The sequence below is a fragment of the Mastigoproctus giganteus genome, chromosome 12 (assembly GCF_048544385.1).
Source record: "Mastigoproctus giganteus isolate SK-2022 chromosome 12, ASM4854438v1, whole genome shotgun sequence".
NCBI lineage: Eukaryota > Metazoa > Arthropoda > Arachnida > Uropygi > Thelyphonidae > Mastigoproctus > Mastigoproctus giganteus.
In genome coordinates, this window is record NC_143586.1 from 79,653,505 (window position 1) to 79,675,858 (window position 22,354).

Consider the following 22,354-nt stretch of genomic DNA (forward strand, 5'->3'; position numbering starts at 1 on the left):
AAAAAATCTCTGAGAGCACTGTTTCACTTTTATGAAAGCAAAAACCCTTCCCTTTACCTTTGAGGGTAGTTACATCTTTAAGTAAATCCCACATCAGTACACTGTGATCACTACCACTAGTGGTTCCTTTATCTGTAAATTCTTAATGCATGAGTAATCCCTGCCAATAATCAGATTAAGAGTATTACTCCCTCTGATTGCCTCTCGAACATGCTGCTGTAGAAAACAATCATCCAGTAAATCCACAAAAGTCTTGCTAGCGTGCAAGTGACCAACCCACAAGTTCCAGTCAATAGCTGGAAAGTCAAAATCCCCCATTACAAGACATGTTTTACTGGTTTTTTTTTTTTTTTTTTGATTTGGTAGTTGTTGGCGCATCGGCTTCTGTGGCCATATTGCACCTCCCAAGGTTTTTGCAGTACTTTGATCCAAGCCCGAGGCGGGAATCGAACCCGCGACCTTTGGGTTGCCGGGCAGGTACTTTACCCACTCGGCTAGCCCGGTCGGCTTGTTTTACTGGCCCACTCTATTTCTCTGTATAGTTGTTCATTGTACTCATCAGAATTATTAAGCCTATAACAAACTCCTACTCCCATTTTATATTTCCTAGTGCTTATTTCACACCAAACTGACTCAACGTTGCACTGTCCACCAATCTCATATGGATGCACTGCCTTAAATTTTGTGTGTTTCTTAACTAACAGCATAACCCCTACTGTCCTGTCTATCCTTTCTGTACACATTGTACTCCTCAAATTCCAATTCTACATTCAGCACTTCAAATTCATCAAATTTATTTACAATACTCCTTACTCCTAGCGGTGTACATGCACCTGTTCCTACTCTTAGTTACCCTAACACAGTTCATGTATTTACTTCTTTCTTGATGACTCCCAGCAGTTCTTGAAATCCTCAGCAACTTGCTTTCCAGACTGCTGCTCATTCCAATAGAGGCAGTTCAAGAATCACTTCCACCTCTGCCTGCGGCTACTTTTAATCTATTAGTCTGCGGATCCCTCCAAGCTAGCAGTTTTCTGACCTCTTAACATTGCCTCGATGGCATCAGCAAATATTCTTGCACCCTTTCTTTTTAAGTGTATCCCATTTAATCCCAGGGGCTCACATATGGTGAGTATGGGTTTTGGCACACCCAGGGTCCTGAGCTGGATATCATCATTCTTCTCTTTCTTGGTGATTCTCTTCTAATTTTGACTCACTGTCTCTCTCAGGGTAACTCTGTTTTTTTTTTTGGTCAGTACAGCATAAGCCTCAGGCTTCCATGTACCATATGGCTACTACTAATAATAATTCCCTGTAGAAGCAATCTCTCCTGTTAACAAGCACAGACCATGCTGAAAAAAATTCTACCCCACGAGCCTTGCACAATCTCTCCAGGGCCAAATTCATTGCCAAGGCTCTTATCATATACTCCCTTCTATCTTGTCTCGGCAGAATTGCAGACGCATTTTTAAATTTAACCCTAACATTGACCTGTACTTGTTAAGTAAGTCCACAGATCTCCTACACTTAATGTCATTAGTGCTAACATGTACAACAATATCACCTTTCATGCCCTTAGAAAATATCTGCCTTACATCTTCATCAACTTTTGCTCCTAGCAGATATACTCTGGTCCTATTCCACCTATCCTTTTTTGCAAAATATATTTGCCGTTTCTCTGATAATGGAGTCACCGACAATAACTAGCTCCTGTGGGACCAGTATGATTGCCGCTTGAAGATTGCCGCTGTGTTGCCTGGTGCACAAGAGTGAGCTCTGGCATTGAGTTGGGCAGCTGAGAGCTTGATTGGTCCCCATTTTAATTCCTACGAGGGCATCTACCCGACTCTTCAAACTCTCATAGATACCCATCAGAACACTGAGTTAGCGCCTCATTTATTGACACTCTCTGTACCTTCTTGCACCTTGCATTCTTCTGCACCTAGCACACACAAAGACATCCTCCTTGGCTAGATCATGTCCTGTTCCAGAAAGGTCTGCAAACATCTCACATTTTGAAAATTTTTTTAGACTGTGATGCATTGGAGGATTCTTTCAGTTCTCCCCTGAGCCATAGCACTCCCGCTACTTTGTGCATATTGCTTTGCTGCTCTAATCTGGGGCATGATTTCCATTTAAATACAATTTAACAATGAAAATTAATAAGATTTATAAATTTAATTGATCAATTGACAATATTATACTATGCTAACAGATTTCTAATACAGTGCTATGTATTATACACTATTTAGTTGTACCTTATGCCATCAAGTTCGAGATATGCATTACGCTATTCCGTGCTGATCTGATATACTACAACAATGGCGGCAAGTTTCGAATAGTACAAGGTTCTATGGATACTAAGTAGTAACCTACAAAATCTCTATCTAAATTCAAAATAAACTAAGTAGTGTAACTAGGAATATAAAGCTACTTCTAGAAAATAAATTAAAATACCAATTTAGTCAAAAATGGCAAAAATTTAACAAATACTTATCTGTTTGCTGGAGCCGTAAAATCTTCTTCGTTGAAGTTTAACTTCAACAGTGTTATTGTCCAAATCTGTAATATCCAATGGGTATATAGGTCAGGTCACCATACTAGTACAAAATCAGTCATGGAGGACTACCTTGATTGCTTTGTTCCATATTGACAGATCATTGTCATTCATTCAGAAGCCATATACAGTTGGCTTCCTACTAAAAGATTACACCATAAGCCTACTTTAGAGGCACCTCAAACCCTTCAGTAATGAAAAGCTGAACTTACTAAAATTAATATATAGAAGTAAGCACATTTTATGTAGCTCTTTATTTCTCTCAAGTAATGCAAAGTTTTATAATGTAATTTAGAATGTTTCAGAATTAATGGTTGTTTTGTTATTTCAGTGGCTTTACAATTGAAATTGGATCAGCTTCTACGGTACTTCTTGCTTCCAAATTAGGACTTCCTATCAGCACAACTCATTGTAAAGTTGGCTCAGTTGTATTTGTGGGATGGACTCGATCAAAATCAGCTGTTGATTGGAGTCTCTTTCGGAACATTATTTTAGCTTGGATCCTAACCCTTCCAGTTTCCGGAGGGTTATCTGCATTGCTTATGGCTATATTCAGCTGGACATTGCTATAAAAATGGTTTTATAGATAACAAAGAAACCAGAGTGATATATTATCTAGAAGCACATTTAGTACCAAAGACTAACAGAACCAGGTGAAAATTTGCAGCACAATGACTAAATCAGAAACATTTACCTTATCCTAGTCACAAGATAGTAGACAATTTGTCTATAAAAAATATATACTTTTTGTATCACACCAAAATGTTTTGTATAATAAAATTATTTTTCATGTAAAAAGGATAAATAATTCTAAGAATATTTTATATTTGCATAAAAATGCTTCTTAGCAACTTTTGCTCTTACTGTTACTGTTTTTTAATCTTTGCAAGATTTAGAGGTTGTTTTATATGAATCTGATCTGTATATAGTTGAAATTCACACTAACTGTGGAGATTTTTAAACGAATAAGGATACTGATGCAAAGTTTATTTATATAATAATTTATTTATCTAATGAAGGTTAATATCTGTCCAAGAATAAGTTTGAACTTTGCTTTGTTCATAAACAAAAAAGCATCCATAATTTTACTGTGATTGTCTTATTTATAAAAGATGTTTATATTCCAATTCATTTTTTTCACATATAAAATTAGAACAGATTCTGATTATTTTTCAAACTGGTTTTATAATAAACATATAGTTAAAATACAAAACTGAAATGGCAAAGTGGCATTTTCATATTTTTCAATTTGCTAGTGATAGATTTTTATAAACATGTAAACTGTAAAGAAATATGCAATTGGGTTTTTTTTAATGAACAGTTAAACTGGTAAAGTTTAACTGTTCAGTACACCCAGTGACAATATACTAGCAATATAATTTTTGTATTGGAAATTAAATATTAATTGTGAATCAGAAAGGCAGAAAATTTCTCTTAATTGTGTAAAAGAAAAATGTGAGTATTTTTTAAAGAATCAAAATCTTTAAATATTTTTTAAGTATTCAAATGATTTTTTTCTATTTGGGGCTTTATTCAGCTGGACACAATATTAATTTTTTTGAATAGCAAAAAAATGTTTTAAATAAATGTGTTATACTGTGGGAATGCTGTATTTTGTAGAGTAACAACATAAACCATCTAGACAGATATTTTAGTCTTGACGTTTCAAATGAAATATTTGGAATTCATTCTGTTTGAAAACTCCAAATTACAGACATAATTTACACTATGAATATTATTTTCTTTTAAAAGTATTGTTAACTGATTAATAAAAAATTTTAAATTCAGTTTTTCAAAAAATGTTTTTCTGAGGCAACAGCCATATATAAACTCCTTTTCTATAAAATAAGAAACCTAAGAGTGAAAGGAAACAGAAGGTAAAACCTTATTTCTTATGCAAGAGAAACATAACATTAAATTTATAAATAAAAAGATTTAACATTGTAAGTTGCAACTGGTAAAACTTTGGGTAATTTGGATTAGATCTTTTCATCATAGTTCCATTTACTTAAAAGGAAGTGATATAAATTAGTTTTAATAGCTTTCATTTGTTATACACAGATTTGTTTAAGTATCACAGAACAAAATTAATAATTCAGATCACCATCACAAAAGATCTGATCTTTAATATAAGCATATCTAGCATCGCATATTTTTAAGGGAACTTTATGGTTTGCTTAAATAACTTCTATTTTAGATATGCACACGTTAGTCACAGGTTTGCAAAGTCATAAAATATAATTATTATTAATTATATGAATATGACATAGCTAAGTTCAGGATAAAGCTCGAGCTATGAAAACTATAAAAAGTCATAGGCACCTCCGTAGCCAGGTGGGAAGGAGCAGCAGTGCGTAGCACCCGCTTCTTGATTAGACCGGGGTTCGAGCCCGTCACCACCAAATACGGAGGATGCGGAAAGGTCAGGGAATGACCAACGCATATCCTGGAGCAATATGGCCTTAGTTGCTAATGCTCCAAAAAAACAACAAACATATAAAAAGTCATTCTACATATTGGGCATAGGTGCTCCTGTACACAGCTGTGAGCAATAATATTTTTCAGCAACGATATGAATATATAACCGTTTCAAGGTAATTTTAATTGTTCTAAATTAAATTGAATAATGCCATCTGTTGGCTGATGTACTTTTTTTGGTTCATACCAAACAAATCTGTTTTGGTACTACTTATTGAAAAATATAGCACATTGAGAGAGACTAAATACACTGATAAAATGACAGGGGAAAATATTTTTATGTAGAAACTTTTATATAGATTCCTTCATAAATGGTTTTATTGTTATAATTCTTTATGCTGCTAAAAGAATTGATATATGCATACTGGCCAAAAGAAAAAAAAAAAGAACCTTTATTTAGTATCGAACCGGGTCAATTTTGTTTCAAATAACAGCAAGTGTGTAGTGTGGCATGGAATCTTAAAGTTGTAGTGCATTTTGATCTAAATGTAACCATTCTTCTAGAGAAATATTGCATAGCTGAGACAAAGTTAAAGGAAGAGGACTTTGTTGCCAAATAGCTCTCTCCAGCATATCCGATGCTTCGATAGGATTCAGATCAGTGAATGTGACGGCCAGGGAAGATGGTGGAAATCCGTGTCTTGTTCTCCGAACCATTCTTGCATGATGCACTGTTTTCTATAAAATGGCCATCACCTTTGGGATAAAATGTAACACTGCAGGGTTCAGTAGATTGATACAAAATTCAGGTACTCCCTGGATCACATTTGATCTTCCACCGGTATCAACAGACCCAGTCTCTGCCCACAAAACATTTCCCAAATCACAATGCTACCTCCAGATGGTTAAGTTGTCTTAACAAGTTTGTCTATTACTTTGTGAGGTTCTCACCGCACTTTATGCTTACTGTCAGTTCAGGAGAAAGTGTATTGTGATTCGTCTGACCATGATTTTCTTCCATTGTTCCACTCCCCAATCACGACATTCCTGGCTACTGCAAGCAGATTTTTCTATTTTCCTTTGAAACAAGTGGCTTCCAAATAGGTAGGTAATTGCCAATATCTAATTTCTTCAATTTCCTGCACATGGTACAGGTTGAAATAGGAACAGTTCTGGGCTTGGTTGAATTCAGATGTTATTTGCTGCACACGGGATGTCCTATTTTCCTGTACAATCCTCCCTAAGTACGACAGCTTTACTTTTGACATACTGTTTTTCTGCCATATTTGCACCTTTTGATATCTGGAAGAAATACTTGCATTCCAGTCACAAAAAACTTCTGGGATGGATACTTTTGAAAAATTGTCTTGTTTCTTGAACCATGGTTCCTGTGCACCCATGATAAGACCTTTTCCAAGTCTGTCAATCACATTTTCTCCATTCTGTGACTGTCTTAATACAACGGTTTACTTTTTTTTTTTGCCAGTGTGTGCATTATTTAGCAGCACGAAGAAACATTTCTAGAATGTTTCTTCTTTGTTAATTTTTTTTTTGGAGAACTTAATTTAACTGTAAACATTACTTTATATTAATTTACTTTGTCTCATTAATTTTTATTAAGTTTATTTTAATATGCAAACTGAAAATAGTGTGTTGCTAATGTTTGTATACATGTCAAAAATAACTGAAGACCTTACTGAACAAAGAAAATAAATTATATAAAATATGTATGTAAGGGGTAATTATGCAGGAATTACACTTTGATTTCATGCCACATCATTGAATTTGAAGGAAACATTTTGGAAACCACAAAGGTCATTGCATTTACCAAAATATTTGTTCAAATTTTGGTGCAGTGCAGTACATAAAATGTACACGTGCAAAAGGATCAAAAGACTTTCCTGCAGGAGAAAACAGTGTTATTAAAACAATTGGAAAGAGCATACATTGTTGCTAATTTAAGTTTGTAAAATGTGTAAACTGCTATAGATATAAAACGAGTATATTCAAAATAGACATAGCTATGTGGAAAATGTCATATCCAAACCGGTGATGTACATTTTTATGTAATAAAGTACTACAGAAAGTATATTAACTCATGTTGATTAATTTACAAGTCAGTTTCATCTGAACTTTAATTATATATGTAAAAGGTGCTAAATATATAAAATTAAGCCATTGTAAAATCTTATTACACCTAATAAGAGGGTTGTATTTTCATAAAAGTGACAAATGAATATACAAACATTATGGCCATATTTATGTTTGTTATTTTGGTGTAACTTCAGAGTTGGTACTAGTATGACCAAAATAAGCCAGACTTTTGCTGCATCCTCCTCAGGAAAAAAAACAAAAAAAAAAAAAAAACAACAACCCTTTCCCATTACAATCGTGCCCTATCAGTTGAAAATAAGTAACTATTAGTTCCTTAAACTTCCCTATGTTCTCAACTCAAACTAAAAAACTGAAATGGTCTTGGGCAGGACACAGCTCAAAGACATGATGACAAATGGACTAAGAAAAGAACAGAATGGTACCCAAGAGGAGCTAAAAGAAAACCTGGAAGATAACAATGGAGATGGACAGATGAAATTTATGAGATCATGGGTAGTAAATGGATGGCCATTGCACAAAACAGAAGGAACTAGAAAGTTGCTGGAGAGGCCTTTATCCTGCAGGATTGAAAATTGCTGATGATGATATTCTCAACCTCAGTGATCCTGGGTTTTCTTTAGCGGTTGATCATTCACTGGCCAATGGGCATACTTTGATGGGCTAAGAAATAGCAGTTGAAGTTTAATGTTGATAAATGCAAGGTACTGCATATTGGTAGCAGTAACTCCAAAGTAACTTATCAACTGTGTGGTACTACACTCAGAGTAGTGTAGAATGAAAAAGACTGGGTGGTAATAGTGCAGTCAGACATGAAATTCTCTAAGCAGTGCAGACATGCTGCCAGGACAGTTCATGGGGTTTTGTCAAAAACTTTGCTAGCAGGGATAAGGAGGTGATTATCCCTTTGTATAAGGCCACATATTGAATACTCTATACAGGTCCAGAGGCCTCACTTTAGGAAGGATATATATCTGCTGTGGGTGCAGAGAAAGGCAACCAGATTGGTGAAGAGAACAAAAGGGTGTTCTTACCTAGAAAGGTTTCAGTTCTGCAAATTGCTAGAGACTAAGCACCTGCAGGGAGATCTGATTGAGGTGTTTAAAGCCTTGAATGGATTGAGCAAGCTGAATGTTAATAGCCCTCTTCCACTTGCTGACACTACATATGCGAGGGGGCATAAATTCACTAAATTCAAGTTGAGGAAGGATGGTTGCAGGATAGATGTGTGGAAGTTTGCCTTCAGCCAACAGGTGGTTGATTGTTGGAACAGGCTTCCATCTGTTGTGGAAGTGGATGGGTTGAATAAATTCAAGAAAGACAAATTCTTGGAGGGTACGGATGGGTGAACTGTGTAGTTTTATTTTATTTTTTTGCTGATGCTTGTTAAGCAGGCTTGTTTTATTGCATTGCTAATTACCACTTTCTGAGATCCAATTTATTATCCATAGAGGGCAGGTGTCATCCATACTAGCCAACTTTTCTAGTTTTCCTAGAACAGTTCCTGAATTGTGCTTCAGTTTCTGATGTATGTTTTTCAAATGCAGACCCACCAAACATATTAATATGAAATTCAAAGTTGCTGAAATGAATTTCAAATTTTGCTTCAAAATTTGTTCTCTTCACTTGTAGCATAAATTAGAACATGTGATCTACTTTATGATTTTGGTTTAGCATCAGGCAGTACCCACACCTTCCTGTCTTAAAACTTAAAAAAGGTTCCAGAAAGCAAAAATTTTTAAGTCAACACCACATAATTGGAAAAAAAAAATATATATATATCTATACAGGATGTCTCAAAAATATGGGTACAAATGGTTAGGGGAGGTAGGTAACATCTAAAAGAGTGTGAATCGCATAGGAACCCATAACTGGAAATGTCACCGTAAGTCAGTACACGGCGCAGTTCATCAGTTCGCAAGGGAAAATTTCTGGTTTACTCATTCAAGCAGTAGTCACCGCATGAAGAGCATGCATTGATATACGAACTGTGAGCTGGAAGACATGCATCTAGTGTATGGATTAGCAGAGGGCAATGGATAAGCCGCTCAACAAATTTATGGAGAACGCTTCCCAGACAGACATGTACCGGACCACCGTTTGCTTGTGTGTGTGCATCAAAATTTGTGTGATTATGAATCATTTAGAGGTAACAGGAGTAGTGCGGGCAGACCACATTCGACATGAACTCCCACCATGGAAAAAAGTGTTGAATGCTGTCCAGAATAATCCTAGTACCGCCACACGTGCCATTGCCTCTGCCCTAGGAGTGTCTCATTGCAGTGTCCAGCATGTCTGGCACAACAATTCCTTACACCCCTTTCATCTCCAAAGGGTTCAGTTACTGCTCCCCCAAGACCATCCTGCACGTTTGGCTTTTGCGCAGTGGTTTCTCCAAGAAAGTGTTCAAGACTTGAATTTTCCAGCCTATGTTTTGTTCATGGATGAGGCTTATTTCACTTGGGAAGGCTTATTCAATCAGCACAATGCTCATGTGTGGGCTCACAACAACCCACACGGTGTGCGCCCCCATGCGACACAACATCGCTTTGCAATAAATGTGGGTGCAGGTACGGTCGGTGACTGCTTAGTCGGCCCATACCCGTTACCATCCCGCATGAACTCCGCTAAATATCGGATCTTTCTTGAACAAATTCTACCAGGGTTACTTGACGATGTTCCAGCAAATGTGAAACGCAACATTTGGTTTCAACATGACGGGGTGCCTGCCCATTATGGAGTGTTCGTGACCATTTGAACAGGTGTTTTGGGCGTCGATGGATTGGCCCCGTTGTCTGGCCCCCACGCTCACCTGATTTATCGAGCCTTGATTTTTCTGTGGGGGGGGCCCTCAAATCTATCGTGTATGAATCGCCTGTGAAGATGGAAATGGATCTCTTGGCGAGACTCGTCTGGGCTGCTGCTACTGTCAAAGAAACTCCAGGTGTGTTCGACTGTGTCAACAATCCATGCTGCGTCGGTGTCACACATGCATCGCGTCTCATGGTGGAACCTTCGAGCATCTGTTGTAACATCATGAAATGCATCCATCTCGTACTGCATTGTTAATATTATGTCAAATAAATGTTTGCCACTAATTACTGTCTTGTGTCATTTCTGCTTCTTGTGCCTCTGCTACTACTTTCCCATGGCGTTTCCGGTTATGGGTTCCTATGCGATTTACATTCCTTTAGATGTTACCTACCTCCCCCGAACGTTTGTACCAATATTTTTTAAGACACCCTGTCTATTTAGAGATATAAAAGAAGCAAATCTCTTCTCCCCCCCCCATTTTTAAAATTTTTTTTTGAAACCCCTAAATGAGATGTATTAGAACCTATAATACTTAGTACCGTGCTTGGGTTGGAGGTTGAGAAGATGAAAGAAGATATTTGTTGACATTAGACTTGAACTTCTTTACACTCTCAGGAAATACGTACGAAGGAAGGGTGTTCCAGAAACGGCAGTTGAATAAATAAACGAGGAGGATGAAAAGTTGGTTCTGTGAGTTTGAAGTTGGACAGTAAATGGATGTTGGCCGGTGGCAGCACGTGTTTGGACTGTTTTCAAAGAGAGAGCGGGAATTATAGAAGAACTATAATTCAGAACAGTGCCCATGGAAGTAACTGTAGAAAAGGCATGCAACAGAAACAGTACATCTATGAGACAGCGAGTGGAGAGTCTGTTAGAGAGGAATTATTAATTAACCTAAGTGCCCTCTTCTGAATGGAATCTAGAAGCCTGAGAGGTTTTGGGAGCACTGCCCCAGATGTGGGAACAATATTCCATGGTAGGGCAGATTTGCAATTTGTACAGAGTGAACAGCTGTTTGGAAGAAAAGTAACACCAAGAGCGAAAGAGAAAACCAAGTTTTTTAGATGCAGAGGAAGCAATATTTGTAATATGCTTGTGCCAAGAGAGATCAGAAGTCAGGGTAATCTCCAAAAGAGATATATCATTTTGTCTGGAAATCAGTGTCATCAAAGATAAGCATAGGAGCAGAAGAATCCTTTTTGTGAGATATAAGGCAGGACTGAGTTTTAGGATTGAAATCAACTAAGTTGTCTTTGCCCCACTGGAGAATTATATAGAGATCGCATTTAAGGAATTGGTAGCGGATATTTGAGAAGTTGAAGCTGATTGAGCAGGGCAAGATTTCTCAAAATGGAAAGTGGAATGCAATGGCTATCATTGGCAAAACTATTGATAGGATTTCCAGTCAATGGAAGAAGGTCATTAATATACAAGAGGAAAAGAGTGGGTAAAAGAACTGAACCTTGGGGACACACCAGCATTAGTTGTTGTTGTTTGGTTTTTAGGAGCATTAGCAACTAAGGCTATATTGCTCCGGAATACGCGGTGATCATTCCCTGACCTTTCTGCATCCTCCGTATTTGGTGGTGACGGGCTCGAACCCCAGTCTAATCAAGAAGCGTGTGGTACTCACTGTTGCTCCTTCCCACCTGGCTATGGAGGCACCACCAGCATTAGTGGAGAAGTTAGAAGACAGAGAGCCATCTACCATCACCCTCAGTGAGCGATCAGAGAGAAAACTGGATAAACAATTACAAAAAAAAAAAAAAAACAGTTGGCAAGCCATAAGATGGCTTGTTGTTGTTGGTTTAGGGATTTATTAGGCACATTGGTAACTATGGCCATAGTGCACCACCGTAAGAAGGAAGCTTGTTTAGAAGACCTTTATGCCAAACACGATCGAAAGCCTTCGAGATGTCAAGAGCAACTGCTTGTGTTTCACCAAACTTTTCCATTGAATTTGTCCATAAATGAGTAACATAAGCCAGAATATCACCAGTGGATCGACACTGACGGAATCCATACTGGCGATCGTTGATCAGACGGAAGGTTTCTAGGTAGTTTAACAGTCAGCGGTTAATTGATTTCTCCATTAATTTAGAAAGAGAAGTAATTGTGATGGGACGGTAATTGGATGGGAGGGATTTTTCACCCTTTTTAGGAAGTGGCTGGATATGAGCAAATTTTCAAGCAGAAGTAAAAACACCTTTGGAATAAGAAAGTGAAAAAAGGCGGCAAAAAACAGAAGTTCAGGAGCACAGGTTTTGAGAACAAGTGGAGAAATACCAACAGCACCTGGAGCTGTTAGCATCAAGATTCGTCAAAATCCTTCTGACATTCTTTTGATGGAAGACCACAGGAGACATTGAATGGAGCATGCTAGGAATGGCGGGTGTTTTACCAAGATCATTAATATGCAAGTTGGAAGAAAAATGGAATGCTAGCAGGTCAGCTTTATCCTTGGCCGAAGTGACAACAGAACCATCTGGTTTTGACAGAGGTGGGAGCAGAGATAGGCAAAAGTTGCGACCAATAGCTCTGGCAAGAGACCAGAATGCTCGGCTACCATTAGGGCAAGAAGCAAGTTTTCATTCATATGATTGATTGGTTTTGAGTTTCTGGTAAACCACTGATTACAGTGTCCCAGTTCCATATTATTTGAATATATGTTTCTATAAGTATGAGTTCGTGAGCTGTGTGGAGTGAGAAAAACGTAGGGGGAAATCCTGCTCCTCCTCTTTACTAAGATTAGTTAACAGCCCTGATTGTAAAGCATTTAAGAATTCCTTCAATCTTTAAAAACAATTTGAATCCAAACCACTACAAAATGAGTGACATGTGGCAAAACCACAGTACTTGTATGGGAAATGTGTTGAATATTTGTATTAATTACATATTATTAACTAAATAGAATAGCAAAAGTTTGTTTTGAAACATCTTGATCCATGTGTTTTAGTAAACTTGAAGATTTAAAACAAAATAAATGTTAAAAGCTTGTTAAAATTCACTTTGGGAAAAATGCAGATTTTTGAAAGTTTTGTTTTCTGTCAAGCTTGAGCATTTGATTTTTGGATATCATCTTCAGTTGGTCCAAAAAAAAAAAAAAAAAATTAGACCATTCGGGCTCTTGGTTTTAATTATTCTTTTAATATTTTAATGTCACATGTTGACAAACTGTACACACTTTTTTTCAAAGGGGATCTTGTTAGTTTTAATTTAACTTTTTTAATTCCTTGTATTCATCAAACCCAAGCACCACATGTGTGCCCATAGACCTTCAAGGAGACAGTAGTATGACTGCGAATGCAAGACGCCACGATTGACAGAAATAAAACTTTCAGTACGGAATGATAATAAGGTGCCTCATAAGCAGGTAGTCTGTATGTGACACTTCACTAGCACTAAAGGATCCCTAGGTTGATGACTGGTGATATGATCTACAAATGGAAGCAGCCTGGTGCTGAAACAATTGCAAAATGACCCAGAAAACCTCTGAGGCTGATGGATTAGTTTTCCATTGACAGGAAGGAGAGCCCCACAGAATCATCCACTTGGAATACAAATGCAGGTTGACATTTCTGCAGCACGCACGCACAGGCCCTCAGTTGGACAATTTGGATAGATATCATGATGCTTCATGATATTGGTTACCACGGTTGTGCAGCTGACCGTAAGCCACTAATCACTCCAACTAATGCCATCTAGCTTAGTAGAAGGCCCACTATTCTTTGACTGTAGACCAATGGAAACTGTGCTTTGGAATGATGAGTCTTGGTACATGGTCTACCAGTCACATGGCCGGCATTCAGAGAAAGCAATCTGCCAGACTGTATTGTCCAAAAAATGATGTTTGGCAGAGGCAGCATGATGGTCTGCGGCTGTTTTTCATGGTTTGGCTTGGGACCATGGGTGCTGGCAAAATATTTTGCAAGCTGGTACATGAGGGAATACATTTTTTTCGATACACCAAATTTTAATTATTTAAATTGTTCACCAAATTTTAATTAATTAAAATATTTTATGTTTTAGGTATTTTAATTTTCTTGTTTTGATAAATTATTTGAATTAATATTTGTTTTGTTTTTTTATAGAATTAGCACGAGGGAATAAATTTTTTCGATACATCAAATTTTAATTATTTAAATTGTTCACCAAATTTTAATTATTTAAAATATGGTATTTTAATTTTGTTCTTGTTTTGATAAATTATTTGAATTAATATTTTAGTTTTTTTTTTTTTTGTAGAATTAGTATTGTTTTAATGTTTCAATAAATTAATGAAAATATAAAAAACCTGGGACCACTGGTTTTGGACAAAACCCAAATGCTGAGGTCTATCTAGATGTCCTGGACAATAATGTGTTACTTATGTTGTAGCCATCAGGGAAGACTCATACCTGTATCAGTAGAATAATGCATTTCCTACATTTTGTGTAGGAAATGGGGCATTATTTAGCACAAATGCCCATTTGTGTAGCCAAAACATTATGAACACCTACCTAATATGATGTTGATTCTCCATGTGCAGCCAAAACAGCTCATACCCGGTGAGGCATGGATACTACAAGATTTTTAAATGTCTTGTTGTATCTGGTACCAACATAACCAGCAGATCCTTTAAGCTCCTGTAACGTTCATGGTTGAGAAGCTGCAGATCAGAGTTGCTGTTCCAATGTAAACCACAGATGCTCGATGGGATTAATGTCTGGGGAATTTGGAGGCCAGGGCAATACCTGGAAGTCTTCCTCATATTTCACAAACCAGTCTCGAACAATCCGGGCGGTGTGGCATGGCGAAAATATCCTGCTGAAAGAGGGCACTGCCAGAGGGGAAGACTGTTGCCATGAAAGGGCGTACCTAGTCAGCAATGATGTTTAGGTAGGAGGTAGACGTCAGAGTGCCCAACACATGGATGACTATACCCAGGGTATCCCAGCAGAACATCGCCCAAAGCATGACACTGCTGCCACTGGCTTGTTTTCATCCCATGGTGCATCCAGGCGCCATCACTTCCCCAGGTAAACAATGCACACGTACCCGGCCATCCACATGGTGCAACAGGAAACGTAATTCATCAGACGACCTTCTTCCAATCACTCAAGATCCAGTTTTGATGCTTGTGTGCCCATTGTAGGCCCTGCTGCCAGTGAGCCGGGGTTAGCATGAGCACTTGGAGTGGCCTGCAGCTACGCAGCCCCATTTTCAGCAGGGTTCGATGTACCGTGTTGTGACACATTACTCCCATCACCAGCATTCCAATTACCAGAAAGTCGCCTTTCTGTTGCCACATACCATCCGGGAGAGCCTTCGCTCACCTCAAGCATTGATGAGCAGCTGTGGTTGTCCAACACCTCGCCAGGGGTTTGTGGGTTTCTCCTCCTCGGACCCTTTTGGTAGGTACTAACCACAGCTGACCGTGAGCACCCTACCAGCTGTGCCAATTCGGATATGCTCTGACCCCAGTCATCTGGCCATTACAATTTGGCCTTTGTCAAACTCGCTTAAGTCCGCTGCCTTTCTCATCTGAAGAACAAGAGTAACACAACACTGATTAACGGAGCTCAGTATCAGGTGTTTTTTATACGGTGTCCCGACCCCGCACTGTAGTTCACCTGCAGTTGCTTCGATTTGCATAATGACTCGCTGGTCATGTTTTGGCTCATCAGTGTATTCTGTCTAGCCATTTTATTAGGACCATGCAGGTTTGGACTATATGTAAATGAAAGAGGTTGCATGATCTGTGCAGGAAAGTGCTATAAAGCTGTGTGCCTAAATCAGTTTCCTAGCAATGGGGAATAGAGGATCTCTTGAACTTCCAAAGAGGTATGACTGTCAAGTGTACATTTATCAGGTGGTATAGCAGATAGGATTGCTAGTGCCTCCGTAGCCAGGTGGGCAGGAGCAGTAGTGCATAGCACACGCCTCTTGATTAGATTGGGGTTCGAGCCGGTGACCACCAAATACGGAGGATGCAGGTCAGGGAATGACCACCGTATATCCCCATCAGGAAGGGCATCTGGCCATAAAAATTGCATGCCAAAACAATAAAAAGACGCTGCTCCCATATAATAATGGGAAAAGGCAAGGACAACAAAAATAGCAGATAGGATTGCTGCATTTCTCAAGGTTCAAAGAATAGTGTTGTTCAAGTCATTAAAAAATGGAAAAATGTTTCAAAAATATCTGGGATACAGATGCAACTGAAATTGTAAGGTGAATGAACAAGGTGTTCATCATCCGCAGTGGGATATCAAGTGTAATTTTTTCCAAGTGATAGAACAGTTAACCACTGCATTTAATTTTAATGCAGGAATACCACAAGGTATCATGCTCATACTTTACAAAGAACCCTACTAAGAATGCACTATACGAGTCAGAAACAATCATGGAAGCCAATTGAAATATACAGCTGGGTTGGGCCAGGAATGCAAAGGACAAGTTCTGATGAATACTTTTCAGCACCAATGGATAAGTGAACATATGGAAGAAATCACACAAGGCATTGTAACCATTCTGTTGTGTAACCAACACTGCATGCTGCTGGAGGGAGGTGTAATTTTGTGTGGCATGTTTCTGTGGCTTATCCTTGGTCCCCTGATTCCAGTGGAACAGGTCCACCTGATAGTTTTGCATGCTTATCCCTACAGACAGAATACCTTCAAGATAACAATGCAGTCATCCAATGTGCAAATGTGTAAAAGAATAGTATGAGGAACACAAAACTTAAAGCATTTGTCCTGGCTGGTCCAATCCATAGAAAATGAGTGCCAGCACAATCTCCCTATGTCACTCCAGGAATTGGGGTCAGTTTTCAGAAAAGTCTACTTCTTGTGTAATTTTCCAACACCTAGTTGACTCCATACCATATTGTGTCTGAGCAGTGATTTGGGGCAACAGTTCGCCGTGGTAATTAGCTCATACATGGTTTGTCTTAAACGTTTTAGGACTACATTCATAAAAAAATCAATCTGCAGGAAAAAAAAATTATTACCAGTCTTCCAAGTACATCCCTTATAACTCAATATACTTCTTTGCATGGTTGTCCAGAAGCTGTTGTTGTTATTTGGTTTTTAGGAGCATTAGCAACTAAGGCCATATTGCTCCGAGAATATGCGGTGGTCATTCCTTGACCTTTCCGCATCCTCCGTATTTGGTGGTGACGGGCTCGAACCCCGGTCTAATCAAGAAGCGTGTGCTACACACTGCTGCTCCTTCCCACCTGGCTACGGAGGCGCCCTCCAGAAGCTGTACAACCATGCAAAGTGTATTGAGTTATAAGGTATGTACTTTGCCTCCATGGAACAGATCTTGTGGAACCCTGTTTAACTCACTTGTCAAGCTAGTTTGGATCTCTGAATTGCTGTCAAAATTATGCCCCAAAATTGATTTCATTTTGGAGAACAAAAATAATCAACAAGTGCCAAATCTTGATAATCGGGGGATGGTGAAGCACTGTAACACTTTTCTCTGCAAGTAACTGCTTGACGATGGTCATGTTGTCAATCGCTCACCTGACTTGGCTGCATCTCGCCTAACATGCCAAATTCTTTTCAACAATCTGTCCATTGATCCATCCCTCCTCTGTAAAATTCAGAGCTGACTGTCTATCCTTCCAGTACAAATTCTTTGTGGACAACTCCTTGCCAATCAACAAAAAATCACCAACATCGTTTTGGTTCGAGACTTTTGGAACAGGAGTTCCTTCAGCTTTGGTGAATTTTCTCCAACCCATGCAGCTGATTGTCTTTTTTGTTTTGGGTTAGTATGCAAAGTGCCAGGATTCATCACCAGTTATGATTTTTTAAAAAAAAGTCTGGATCATTGTCTGCCATCTCAATCGAATATCTCCATGCAGCAACTTGTTCCTCTTTTGTTCTGCTATCAATGAATGTGAGAGCACCTTCACTATGTGTTCTTTTTATTGCACCAGTCTGGGAATTTGATTGCCACGCCTCATATACAGTTTGTTTTTTGTTATTTGGTTTTTAGGAGCATTAGCAACTAAGGCCATATTGCTCCGGAGATATGCGGTGGTCATTCCCTGACCTTTCCGCATCCTCCGTATTTGGTGGGCACGGGCTCGAACCCCGGTCTAATCAAGAAGCGTGTGCTACACACTGCTGCTCCTGCCCACCTGGCTACGGAGGCGCCATATACAGTTGTGATGAATAGTGCAAACTGGGCAATAGGGTTGCAGAGATGAGTTGCAACCACCAAACCTTTCATCACAGAAGTTAAACAGGTGAAGGATATCATGCTCTGAGAAACTTGGCTTAAAAGAAGTGGAAAGGATCCTATGGAGAACAGAATATAATGGATTAGGAATAAAGGATTCTACAGGGAATAGAATAATGGATTAAGAATAAAGGATTCTATGGCAAATAGAGATAATGAAACTCAATATTTTCAGACAAAAATACTTGGGTATGGTTTCAACCATTACCCTGCCATCACCACACTTCCCAACTGTGAAAAGAACAATGATATCAGGCTAATGAAGTGAATCTCCTTTTTTGTATTATGGCTGTTGGATTTATAGTTAATCCAAATGTTACCTTATGATATTCATGATAATGCTGTTCTTGGAAGAATTATCATGGATTAAAAAAAACAATTTTATGGTGCCAGTGCTTAGATTTTTCAACAGATTGATACTTTCTGTGACAAAGTTCATCGATAGCTTTATCTGGGGAGAACAATGTGATAAATACTGTCCCACATCATTCATACATAAAAGCCAATAATATTATCAATGACATCACTTGCCAAAATACAAACTGTCATTGTAGCAATGAAGACATATCTCCACTCACAGTCAAATTGGTGGAAAGTTTCAACAAACACAAGTGAAAGGATGCCACAGACTGCCATAGGCTTCTGTGTCGCCTAATAATTTATATGCTTTGTGGCAGAGAAGAAAAATGCATGGGATGCATATAGATTATCAGGTGACACAGAAGCCTATGGTAGATATGAGCTAGTCTGTAATCAAGTCACAAAGGAGATTATGCAAGCAAAAGCAGGTTACAAGAAATCTTTGGCAAAGGATGCTAAGAAAAACAGCAAGAACTTTACTTATATGAACTCTAAAAGGAAGGGGATGAATCAGATTGGTCCACTTGAAATCGATGGTTCAATTGTTGACGATCCTGCTCAGATAGCTGATAATCTGAATGAGTATTTTGCATCTACATTCACATGAGGAGTTAAGGGAGGAAAATGCCAGCAGTTTATCAAACTGTAACATGATGCTTAATGATTTTGTAATAACCGGAAGCAAAGTGGAGGAGAAATTATTGAAGTTAAACATAAGAAAGACAACAGGGATGGATAGGATCTATCCAGTTATATTAAAGGAGGCGGCAAAGGAACTAAGCAAACCCTTAGCCATAATTATGAGAGCATCTTTGGACTTAGAGGAAGTCCCTATGGACTGGAGATGTGCAAATGTAACCCCAATTCACATAGGGGGATCTAAGGGTCACGAGCAATTAGACCAGTTAGTTAAACTTCTGTTCCAGGTAAAATAATGGAGTCACTGGTTAAAGATGCATTGCAGGATCATCTAGACAAGACTGCAGCAATAATTCAGACACAGCATGTGTTTGTTAAGGGAAAGTCTTGTCTGACAAATTTTATGTGGTTACAAAGGAACTAGATGCACAAAATAATTTTGATATCATATACTTGGATTTCAGGAAAGCTTTTGACACGTTGCACATGGAAGATTACTGTACAAATTGTTGCAGTATGGTATTAAGGGTAAGTTGCTATAGTGGATAAAAGGGTGGTTGAGTGGGAGAAGACAGAGTGGTAATCAGTGGATGCTGCTCTTCATGGACTAATGTTATTAGTGGAGTCCCCCACAGGGTTCAGTGTTGGGCCAACTATTGTTTTGTATATTTATCAATGATATTGATGAAGTATATCAGGCTTAGAGTCAAAGTTTGCAGATGATAAAAAGGTTGGCGGGGTTGTTAATGACAGTAATGGCAACGTGCTACTGCAACAGGATCTAGAAAATTTGGGCAGATGGGCTAAGAAGTGGAAACTGATGTTTAACATTGACAAATGCAAAGTACTGCATATGGGTAGAAGTAATCCCAGAGAAACGTACCAACTGTATGGTACGTTTCTCTGCGGTTACTTCTACAACACTTAGGTTGGTAGAAAATGAAAAAGATCTGGGAGTAATTGTGCAATCTGATATGAAGTTTTCTGAGCAATGCAGACAGGCTGCCAGAGCGGGCCATGGGGTATTGTCAATGATATACAGGAATTTTGCTAGTAGGGAAAAGGAGGTGATTATCCCTTTGCATAAGGCAATTGTCAGCCACGCCTTGAGTACTGCATACAGGTGTGGAGGCCTCATTTTAGAAAGGACGTAGAGTTTCTTGAGCTACAGAGAAGGGCAACAAGGGGGTCCACTTATCAAGAAAGGCTTTAGTTCTGCAAATTACAGTGTCTGGAGACTAGGCACCTGTGAGGTGATCTGATTGAGGTGTACAAGGTTTTGAATGGGTTGAGCATGCTGAATTGTGATGGGATTCTTCCGCTTGCACAGATTACGAACCTGAGGGGGCATAAATTCAAATTGAGGAAAGATAGTTGTAGAATAGATGCAGAAATTTGCCTTTAGCCAGCAGGTGGTTAATTGCTGGAACAAACTTCCATCAGTTGTTGTGGAAGTTGATAGTTTAAATCAATTTAAGGAGGAACTGGATAAACTTTTAGAGCGAGTGGTTGTGTGAAATTGTTTTTTTTTTTTTTTTTTGTTTGGCTGATGCTACTTCATACGCTTGATTTCTTGCATCACATGCCTCTGTTATTACTCTACTAAAATACTAAATGTGATCTGTAAACCACTGTCGTTCTCTTAGTGTCCCAATAACTTTGGTAAAGTACTAAATCTGTCATTTTTATTTATAACATTCACTACATTTTCTGGATGATAAGATGCACCAGACCATAAGACACACCCGTATTTTACAAGGCATATTTTGGGAAAAAAAAAAAAAAAAATTTATTGCATATATTTGACACAAATTCACAAGTGTTTATTAAACAAAATGTCAGTTTAAAACAAGTTTTACTCATCTTATAACTCCAATATTGCATCATTGCTTCTTCTCACCATCTTCAGGGCCATCAAGGACATTACTGATTTCACATTTCCTGAAAGACATGACAACTATCTTGTGTTTCACTAACTCACTCATTTTTCGCCCATTCACACAGATGAGCTGCATCTGTGTGAATGTTGCTTCATTTTTCCTGTTTAAAATTATGATTATGCCAAATTATGATTTTGTACTTCTATCTGTTTGGCCCACTCATGCATGAAATGGTTTAAAGGATTTGTTAGTAGGTAAGATGTCCACGCCTTGCAAGATGTCTACTGAACTGAGGTTGCCTAAAGACTTCTGAAACCTTTCTTTATCTGTGACTAGAAACTGTTTCTAGTCATGGCTAAAGATATAATTGTGTGTACCTAGTCTATCTTGGACCATAAGATGCAGGGGAATTTCAGGCAATGTGCACCAAGCAAAAACATTATGCATCTTATGAAGCTTCAGGAAATAGAGCTCTCGAAACCCTACAGGAATGGGCAATTCAACACAACCTACAAATCTCTGCCACTAAAACCTGCTCTGTCCTACTAAAGGGACATCTGTACCCAAACAGACCACCACAGATAAAGATTCAAAATAAAACAGTTCGAATGGATGCCCAACTTAAATACCTAGGTCTCCTGCTCGATAATAAACTTACTTTTAAACTGCACCTCAAGTACCTGCAGAGGAAAATTAAAAACTATGCAGCACTGTTTGTCAGGATAAGACGGGGGGCTCAAAAGAAGAACCCTCAGTCTATTCTACAAGACGGTCTTTTCTACCCACTATTACATATGCTGCTCCAGTCTGGTACAACAAAACCACAATGGTCTCCAATCAACGGAAGCTAGAAACTATCCAGAAGACAATATTACTGACAACTTCTCGAGCCTGCTGCACGGTCAGCACCCACGCCCTGTAGGCTCTGGGGGGGGGACTCTCCCCCTGGACCTGGAGGTAGTGCAGTCTGGCATCCTAACCAACCTGACTAGAGGAAAGGCTACCACCTTCCAAGGCTTCACCTCAAACACAGCAAACAACCACAAAATGGAAAACCCACATTTGACCGAGTACTTATATGACCTCTGGCAGCAACGCTGGAATGACAGCACAAAGGGTGCCATTAACAAAAAATTCATTCCAGACCTCAGAAAAACTCATCCAGAAATATCAGTTTGGCTTTCCCCAGGCCTACTGTCCTCATACCTACTCAATGGGCATAGGGCCATCAGAGGAAAGTTAATAACAATGGGGTTAACAGGCAACCCCCTCTGCTCCTGCGGGCTCCCAGAGAGCTGGGAGCACCTAATGCATACTTGCCCAATCTATGAAGGCCTGA

At 38.7% G+C, this 22,354-nt stretch overlaps 1 protein-coding gene across 1 annotated transcript in view; it reads left to right on the plus strand.

Annotated features, from left to right (window-relative positions):
- The window catches only part of LOC150077218 (sodium-dependent phosphate transporter 1-B-like), a 137,632-nt gene extending 134,347 nt beyond the window's left edge, over window positions 1–3,285 (plus strand). The window contains exon 15 of the mRNA XM_090386695.1: window positions 2,889–3,285. Coding sequence (XP_090242821.1) covers window positions 2,889–3,129 — 241 coding nt within the window. The 3' untranslated portion in view covers window positions 3,130–3,285. The remainder of the gene's footprint in view (window positions 1–2,888) is intronic.
- Window positions 3,286–22,354: the final 19,069 nt, after the last annotated feature.